General features: G+C 46.4%; 1 protein-coding gene across 2 annotated transcripts in view; it reads left to right on the top strand.

Moving 5' to 3' along the window:
- The first annotated feature begins 247 nt into the window (after positions 1-247).
- Positions 248-10,018, top strand: part of slc2a13a (solute carrier family 2 member 13a) — a 99,846-nt gene continuing 90,075 nt past the window's right edge. Inside the window, exon 1 of one of the 2 annotated variants that reach the window (XM_085385786.1) lies at positions 248-1,174. In XM_085385786.1, the coding sequence (XP_085241912.1) occupies positions 601-1,174 (574 nt within the window). In that variant the 5' untranslated portion in view covers positions 248-600. The remainder of the gene's footprint in view (positions 1,175-10,018) is intronic. The other variant, XM_085385787.1, reaches the window with a different exon arrangement.

Here is a 10,018-nt window from a genome sequence, read left to right as displayed (position 1 = left end):
TTCAAGCAACAACATTCCGGTTTTTATATCTTTTAGTTAACAAAGGTTTTTCTTATTTTTATGATTTTATGCTTTAGCCCCACAAAAAAAGTGTTTTTTCACGAGGCTTAAGCATCATCATCAAATGAAATTATACAGCAGACATTTACACATCTTTGATGTGTATTAACGAGCATATTAATCCGCCTGATTTGGTCAGTTAACAACTGCAGACCGCATATTCCCCATAAAAGATGGTGCTGATAAGTCTTCGCTCCACGCTTCCAAAACAACATTTCTTTGCGTCACGCCGACGCTGGTAGTGACGATGTGATCCACTACACTCCTTCTATCTCACCTTTCCTACCCTACTCTTCTCCAACTCTCCCATCAGGACCACAGGGATGTCATGCGCGGATAAACAAGGCTGGAGCACAACTTTACTCAGCAGCGGGCTTCTTTTTTTTATTTGGAAGTGTCTTAGGACAGTCAGCGTGACTTTAAGTCTAAGCTGAGTGTAGTGGGGGGTAGGCCTGTTAGTTGGGTGGGCGTGTGTGTTTGTTTTGTTGTCAGACGCTTCAAATACAACTCAGCAGCCCTGTCCTGTGTTGTAGTTCCCATATGTCGCGAAGGCAGGCCGACCATGACTACAACCTCCGGAGTATGAACAACCTGATGGGCGAGAGGTGGAAGAAAGTGAACGACGGAGGTGAGCGCAGTCTCATCAAGGCTCCGTCCAACGCCAGCATCAGCAGCCAGGGCGCCTCCACTGGAGCTTCCGCCGCCGCTGGTGCCCCATCAGCCCCCTCCTCCTCGTCCACTGGAGACCTGGAGAGAGCTGCCCGCAAGCAGTTTCAGCAGGATGTTACACCTGGTTTCGTCTACGTCCTGGCCATCTTCTCCGCCCTGGGGGGCTTCCTTTTCGGCTATGACACCGGGGTGATCTCCGGGGCGATGCTCCTATTGAAGCGGGAGCTGGACCTGAGCGCCCTGTGGCAGGAGGTGCTCATATCAAGTACTGTGGCCGCAGCCGCCCTCTCCGCCCTGCTGGGCGGCTTTCTCAACGGGGTGTTCGGGCGCAGAGTGTGCATACTGCTCGCCAGCTTCTTCTTCGCCGTCGGGGGGATCGTCCTTAGCAGCGCTCCCGGTAAAGAGGTGCTCCTGGCGGGTAGGCTCATCGTTGGATTGGGGCTCGGTAGGTTTCAGGGGCGTTTTCAGGTTTTTGAAATAAGGGGGCGCAAAAGGGGTGGGTGGGGTCTCAGAAATTTCAATAAAAAAAATTCTGAATTAAGAAAATTTAAAAAAAAATGTGGAGGGAATGGAGCTAACAAAATCAGTGTAGATATGTGGAGGGAATGGAGCTAACAAAATCAGTGTAGATACGGATATAAATCAATTTCATTCTACCAAGTAGCAAAACTATAGATGTCGAACATACTTTGTTCTAAGTTCAACTTTGAAAAGTAAAGCACCTGAGTAACTGTAAGCCATTATATTTCTTTTAAGTCTCCTTGTAGTCGGCTACCTAGAGTTCATGTATAGTTTGTGCCTTGTAGTGGAGATTTTCCATGGTGTCACAAAAAAACTGGCAGACACACGGACAGCCATGGACCCTTAAAGCCATTAAATATTTACCTCGTGAACAGCACCATACTACAAAATTGACATCATGGGCGTTATTGGTAGCTAGCTGCTTTTCTGCAGGTGGTGCACCTCTGGGTTTTTGTAACCTGGCATGCCGTGCCGCCGCCACCACAGCTGGGTTGAAGACACGAGTGTTGGGTTTAATAGCTCCTTTTACAGAATTCCTGAAAAAGTTTTGATTTCTCCTTCTGCATCATGGCTGATGTGGCAGTATTGCCTGAGTGGCGACGCCTATGATTAAGGAGAATATTGCAGCAGCTACCTGAGCCATAACAGTGAGCATAAATGGATTTGACTGTGTGAAAATGATACTACCGGCATTGTACAAAGCCACCAACACACCAGGGCCTTCACACTCACTGCCTGGTGATCAGTATTCATTTTGACAGCAAGTTTTCTGATTGCATCTCGTCTCTCCACAATATTTACCTTTAAAAGATTTTGTCTTGTATTTGGAAGGATCATCATTCCACTTTATAATATTATCTAATATTGAATATTCGTATTTATATACCATGAGGAGAAAAGCCCTGCTCCTAATTAAACACCCTGAGCATGCTCCCAGAGTCTTTGTTTAAGAAAAGTTTTTTTTTACCAGTCCAGAGCAAGAAACAAAGCCAACTGTAGCTTTAGACAAATTGCTATTCCAATGAAATTACTTCAGCCTGCCCGGCGCTAATGATAATGTGATTTATTGATTTCTTCTTCAACACTTCCCCTCGCTCGCTCGCCATTAGAAAGAACAGAGGTGGCACTCGGCTTAAGTGCCCCTTGAAGTCAAAGATCTTAAAGCTTTTGGTGGTTTTGGTGATGCATTGCTGCTGTAGCTCCTCCTCCCCCACCACAGGCCTGAGGTTTGCAATTACTCGCAGCGTCTAATTACGCAGCGTGGCCCTCTGCTTCCTTTATCTGCATGCCACTGGCTGTTAGACAATTTGCAGTCCCCATTATCATCATCATCGTTCTCATTATTAGATTTGGTTGGGTATCATTAGGTGATAAAGGGGAAACTCATTCTGAATGATAAATATCACCCCATCAAAGGAAGCCCAGATAAACCTACAAAGCACACAGGAGACACATAGTGCCTCTGATTTTGCCTTTATTATTGAGTTGCACTCGTCTTATTGGCTGCCTCGTCCCTGCTTCCTTCCCTGCAGCCCACCTTTGCACATTGCCTTTCTCCTACTTCCTTCCGTGCATGAATATTTTTGCATTCTGAGCTTTCTCCCCTCTTGAATCATCCATCTCTCTGCGTGGTCTTCCTTCCACTCTGCGTGCCTTTCCACGCAACGCTTCTTTTGATCACAATTCAATATGCCTCACATTATTTATAGCAGCTGCTGTTACTCATGAGTCGCATCTCTGCTGTTAAAAGTGGCTTTCAAGGCTCGGTACTCGTCCATCACCTCTTTTGAGACCAGTAAGCGCTCCTTTCAGTGATACATGGAGGACTTGCACACCATTTTTATCATCTTCGGTCAGGGATCCTTACTAAGCTCTACCCGCCTTAAAGAGCTCGGTGTGTACCCCTTTAACAAACTAAAGTCGTTTATTAATTTGCTCCCCTTTTCCTGCATTTCTTTTGCTTCCTGTGAGAAGCAACTCGAACTTGGATTCTTTTTGTGTGATTAAAGACCAGTCGTACTCCAATTTGCATGTTTGTCTGGCACTGGAAATGTGCAGATGATGACAGCTTCTTGGTTAAATTTGCACTACTGTAAGTGGAATGATGTAAGACAATTTTATAATGAATGAATGGAAGTTTTAAAGGTTATGCTGGAAACCCTTGTATTTATTTCAGATTTACATTTTTGCAATACATGCATGTTTAGGCTCTTTTCCAATGAACTGCTCTCATAGATAACAGTCTAACCAACTTAAAGTGTGAATCTTCTGAAACAAGGTGCCACCAGCAGCATTATAGTGCAATAATAGTGACACAGCAATATAATAAGTGACTGAGCATAAGGGAAATATATATATATAAAAAAAAAAAAAAACACCCAGCACGCCCCTGCGGGCGGTTTATCCTTCAAGCTCGGGTCCTCTACCAGAGGCCTGGGAGCTTGAGGGTCCTGCGCAGTATCTTAGCTGTTCCCAGGACTGCGCTCTTCTGGACAGAGATCTCCGATGTTATTCCCGGGATCTGCTGGAGCCACTCGCCTAGCTTGGGAGTCACCGCACCTAGTGCTCCGATTACCACGGGGACCACCGTTACCTTCACCCTCCACATCCTCTCGAGCTCTTCTCTGAGCCCTTGGTATTTCTCCAGCTTCTCGTGTTCCTTCTTCCTGATATTGCTGTCATTCGGAACCGCTACATCGATCACTACGGCCGTCTTCTTCTGTTTGTCTACCACCACTATGTCCGGTTGGTTAGCCACCACCATTTTGTCCGTCTGTATCTGGAAGTCCCACAGGATCTTAGCTCGGTCATTCTCCACCACCCTTGGGGGCATCTCCCATTTTGACCTCGGGACTTCTAGGTTATACTCGGCACAGATGTTCCTGTACACTATGCCGGCCACTTGGTTATGGCGTTCCATGTATGCCTTGCCTGCTAGCATCTTGCACCCTGCTGTTATGTGCTGGATTGTCTCTGGGGCATCTTTACACAGCCTGCACCTGGGGTCTTGCCTGGTGTGATAGACCCCAGCCTCTATGGATCTTGTACTCAGAGCTTGTTCTTGTGCTGCCATGATTAGTGCCTCTGTGCTGTCTTTCAGTCCAGCTTTGTCCAGCCACTGGTAGGATTTCTGGATATCAGCCACCTCCTCTATCTGCCGGTGGTACATACCGTGCAGGGGTCTGTCCTTCCATGATGGTTCCTCGTCTCCCTCCTCTTTCTTGGGTTTCTGCTGCCTGAGGTATTCACTGAGCACTCGGTCAGTTGGGGCCATCTTCCCAATGTATTCTTGGATGTTCCTTGTCTCATCCTGGACTGTGGTGCTGACACTCACCAGTCCCCGGCCCCCTTCCTTCCGCTTAGCGTACAGCCTCAGGGTGCTGGACTTGGGGTGAAACCCTCCATGCATGGTCAGGAGCTTTCTTGTCTTTATGTCAGTGGCTTCTATCTCCTCCTTTGGCCAGCCTATTACCCCAGCAGGGTACCTGATCACGGGCAGGGCGTATGTGTTGATGGCCCGGATCTTGTTCTTACCATTCAGCTGACTCCTCAGGACTTGCCTGACCCTCTGCAGGTACTTGGTGGTTGCAGCCTTTCTAGCGGCCTCTTCATGGTTCCCATTTGCCTGCGGGATCCCCAGGTACTTGTAACTGTCCTCTATGTCTGCAATGTTGCCTTCTGGTAGTTCAATCCCCTCAGTTCTGACTACCTTCCCTCTCTTTGTTACCATCCGACTACACTTCTCCAGTCCGAACGACATTCCAATGTCATTGCTGTATAGCCTGGTAGTGTGGATCAGTGAATCGATGTCTCGTTCACTCTTGGCATACAGCTTGATGTCATCCATGTACAGGAGGTGGCTGACAACTGCTCCGTTCCGTAGTCGGTATCCGTAGCCAGTCTTGTTAATGATCTCACTGAGGGGGTTCAGGCCTATGCAGAACAGCAGTGGGGACAGAGCATCTCCTTGGTAGATCCCGCACTTGATGGTAACTTGTGCTATGGGCTTGGAGTTGGCCTCTAGTGTTGTACGCCACATCCCCATTGAGTTCCTGATGAAGGCTCTTAGGGTCCCATTGATCTTGTACAATTCTAGGCATTCCAGTATCCAGCTGTGGGGCATTGAGTCATAGGCCTTCTTGTAATCAATCCAGGCAGTGCACAGGTTGGTCAGTCTGGTCTTGCAGTCTCGGCTGATTGTTCTGTCTACCAGTAGCTGGTGTTTTGCACCTCTGGTATTCTTGCCAATTCCTTTCTGTGTCCCGCTCATGTATTGACCCATGTGCCTGTTCATCTTAGCCGATATGATGCCTGACAGGAGCTTCCATGTAGTACTGAGGCAGGTTATTGGTCGGTAGTTGGAGGGGACCGGTCCCTTCTTGGGGTCCTTGGGGATCAGGACCGTCCGACCTTCGGTTAGCCATTCCGGGTGTCTCTCGTTAACTAGCAGCTGGTTCATTTGTGCTGCCAGACGCTCGTGGAGTGCAGTCAGCTTCTTCAGCCAGTAGGCGTGAACCATGTCGGGCCCTGGTGCTGTCCAACTCTTCATACTGGAGACCCTTTCTTGGATATCTGCCACTGTGATGGTTACTGGACCCTGTTCAGGGAGGTCGCTGTGGTCTGCCCTCAGATCCACTAGCCACTGAGCATTGCCGTTATGGGTTGCATCCTTCTCCCATATGCTCTTCCAGTATTGCTCCGTCTCCAGCCTTGGTGGTGCTGTTCTCTTATTGTTCCCTTGCCACTGAGAGTACACCTTTGCTGGTTCTGTGGAGAACAGCTGGTTTATTCTCCTGCCTTCTATCTCTCTGGTGTACCTCCTCAAGCGGCTGGCCAAGGCTGTGAGTCTTTGCTTGGCAGTTTCCAAGGCCTCAGGTATGGACAGCTTGCTGTATTTCTTAGGCACCTTATTTGTCGCACCTTTCTGCAACTCTGTTAGTTGGCTAACCTCCCTCCGTGCTACTTTGATCTTGCCCTCTAGCCTCCTTCTCCATGGAGGGTACTGCCCCTTGTGGCTGTTCAACTTGTAGCCAAGCATCTCACTGATCACTGCTGCCGTATTGTAGATCAGCTTGTTAGTGTCGGTAATCGTGGTTGTAGGTATTGCCCGTAGTGCTGCATTAACATCATCTAGCAGACCTTCTGAGGGTACTTCACGTAATCTTGGTAACCGGCTACGGGGGATCCAGGTTTCAAGCTTGGCCATGATCCTATTTTTCAGGTCAGTTCCTCTCGCACTCAACGATCCTTCTCCTATCGCACTTGGGGCTATGTACCCAATCTCGGGTGGGGGTGATGATATCTCCCCCCTGACCTGGCGTCCTGACTCCTCCTTGCCGTAGCATTTGTGTTGTACCTCGTCAATCTCTAGCTGTGAGAGCAGTCCCTTCTTTCGAATGTTGGAACACTGAGCTACTAGTTGTTTCGCTGTCATTGTGGATGTTGGGTATCGAAGAATCCATAGGTCCCTCATCCTATTCATGTAGCCCCTTCCGCCGGGGTTACTTGCGTAGTAGCATTCCAACAACGCCCTGTTTTCGTCCCTTGCCCACCGATGCCTTCTTGTTCCAGTAGCCCACTTTTCGTCAGGGTGCCCTGGTTCCTCAACACCTGACGCGGACCTTGTTGATCCGGGCGACGTCCGAGCCGGCATGCCTTCATATTTATCTGTCTCGCTCATGTCTGCGGTAGGCTTGCTTAGCATAGGGGGTCTAGCCTTAGGACCCTTACTGGATACAGACGCCCCAGGCAGGAATCGAACTTGCGATCCTCTGTTCCAAAGGCGTGTAGTTTAACCACTACGCTATCCAGCTGCTAGCGTAGCCGCTATACATATATATATATATATATATATATATGTATATATATATATATATATATATATATATATATATATATTTACAAAATATTTACAAAAAGTGGCCTGGGCAATATTTTACCAGGAAAATCTAAATAAAAGATTCATCAGAATCAGAATCAGAATACTTTATTGATCCCTGGGGGAAATTATTTAACATAGCTGCTTAAAATTTTAATCTAACAATAGCTAAAGTAACTGAACTATGCTACTCTGCAGAAGTTGTGGAATATTGTCATGTGATAGAACTGAAAAATATTTTTCAACTTTTTAACCAGTTGCTTAAAACCATGCCTTTCCATCATGCATCAGTAATTTCCATCCACCATTTGCTCTTCCTGTTACGTGGAGCACAACTGGAGTGCTCCGGCGACACTCGGCAGAGTATTTGTTTGCATTTGGGTCGCTCGTCTCCACCTGCTAGTGTCCCCACCTTGTTGTACTCAACAGTGTTTTTGCCTCAAGTAGTGAAGCAAGTTTGTTGTTTGCACATTTAGTGAGTAGTGTGGAAGTAGTTCCCTTTCAGATACTAAATCACCATCAGACACTGACAACAACTCTGACTCTTAGACACGTGCACTAGGACCACGCACATGCGTTGTGTTGCTATAGCCATGATATCCTGATAAGATACTTTCATATCGTGCAAACATTTATAATGATATTATTGTGGACAATATGATGTAGCACAGCCCTAGTTTGTAAAGCTATAATGTGTATGTAAAGGTGGATGGAACGTGTTGGTCTGAAAAGTAAAGACCAATCCTGAATTTATTTTTATTGTCCATCAGGGGGCGACTACTCTGATCAGTGTAATCGGGATAGGCTTTAGCACAAGCCTACCTAGAGATATCGCTGTCTTATCTGTATACAGTGTCTTTGGCTTTGCTGTCAGATCCAGATGGATCACTGTCCATTACCTACAGTGGGGCAAAAAAGTATTTAGTCAGCCACCGATTGTGCAAGTTCCCCCACCTAAAATGATGACAGAGGTCAGTAATTTGCACCAGAGGTACACTTCAACTGTGAGAGACAGAATGTGAAAAAAAAATCCATGAATCCACATGGTAGGATTTGTAAAGAATTTATTCGTAAATCAGGGTGGAAAATAAGTATTTGGTCAATAACAAAAATACAACTCAATACTTTGTAACATAACCTTTGTTGGCAATAACAGAGGTCAAACGTTTACTATAGGTCTTTACCAGGTTTGCACACACAGTAGCTGGTATTTTGGCCCATTCCTCCATGCAGATCTTCTTGAGAGCAGTGATGTTTTGGGGCTGTCGCCGAGCAACACGGACTTTCAACTCCCGCCACAGATTTTCTATGGGGTTGAGGTCTGGAGACTGGCTAGGCCACTCCAGGACTTTCAAATGCTTCTTACGGAGCCACTCCTTTGTTGCCCGGGCGGTGTGTTTTGGATCATTGTCATGTTGGAAGACCCAGCCTCGTTTCATCTTCAAAGTTCTCACTGATGGAAGGAGGTTTTGGCTCAAAATCTCACGATACATGGCCCCATTCATTCTGTCCTTAACACGGATCAGTCGTCCTGTCCCCTTGGCAGAAAAACAGCCCCATAGCATGATGTTTCCACCCCCATGCTTCACAGTAGGTATGGTGTTCTTGGGATGCAACTCAGTATTCTTCTTCCTCCAAACACGACGAGTTGAGTTTATACCAAAAAGTTCTACTTTGGTTTCATCTGACCACATGACATTCTCCCAATCCTCTGCTGTATCATCCATGTGCTCTCTGGCAAACTTCAGACGGGCCTGGACATGCACTGGCTTCAGCAGCGGAGCACGTCTGGCACTGCGGGATTTGATTCCCTGCCGTTGTAGTGTGTTACTGATGGTGAGCTTTGTTACTTTGGTCCCAGCTCTCTGCAGGTCATTCACCAGGTCCCCCCGTGTGGTTCTGGGATCTTTGCTCACCGTTCTCATGATCATTTTGACCCCACGGGATGAGATCTTGCGTGGAGCCCCAGATCGAGGGAGATTATCAGTGGTCTTGTATGTCTTCCATTTTCTGATGATTGCTCCCACAGTTGATTTTTTCACACCAAGCTGCTTGCCTATTGTAGATTCACTCTTCCCAGTCTGGTGCAGGTCTACAATACTTTTCCTGGTGTCCTTCGAAAGCTCTTTGGTCTTGGCCATGGCGGAGTTTGGAGTCTGACTGTTTGAGGCTGTGGACAGGTGTCTTTTATACAGATGATGAGTTCAAACAGGTGCCATTCATACAGGTAACGAGTGGGGGACAGAAAAGCTTCTTACAGAAGACGTTACAGGTCTGTGAGAGCCAGAGATTTTCCTTGTTTGAGGTGACCAAATACTTATTTTCCACCCTAATTTACGAATAAATTCTTTACAAATCCTACCATGTGAATTCGTGGATTTTTTTTTCACATTCTGTCTCTCACAGTTGAAGTGTACCTCTGGTGCAAATTACTGACCTCTGTCATCATTTTAAGTGGGGGAACTTGCACAATCAGTGGCTGACTAAATACTTTTTTGCCCCACTGTATGTGTATTAGGGATGGGATAATACATTGATATGCCAATATACAGTATTGTATCACAAATATCAAGAACTTGTACTAAGTAATAATACATTTTTGCTTTTATTCTCTTTAGAGTTATTTTTTGCGTTCAATGAAACATATATAATGATTTGACACAGGTGATTGTCTTGCAACATATTGTTTCGCAGGTATCATGATACCATGGGTATAGTGATGTTAACTTAACATTAGTACGATGCTGTATTGTATTTGATATCTCGCAGCTGACTGAAACGTTTGTCCTACAGTGGCCACTAGGGCTGCACGATTTTGCATAAAATGAGAATCACGATTTTTTTTGCTTAGAATTGAGATCACGATTCTCTCACGATTTTCTTTTCCAG

The sequence above is a fragment of the Rhamphochromis longiceps genome, linkage group LG17, assembly GCF_057381845.1.
Source record: "Rhamphochromis longiceps isolate RC_006_pf linkage group LG17, R_longiceps_female_GT1.1, whole genome shotgun sequence".
NCBI classification, from domain to species: Eukaryota; Metazoa; Chordata; class Actinopteri; order Cichliformes; family Cichlidae; genus Rhamphochromis; species Rhamphochromis longiceps.
The sequence above is the reverse complement of the archived record's forward strand: the minus strand, read 5'-3'. Positions and strand labels throughout refer to the sequence as shown.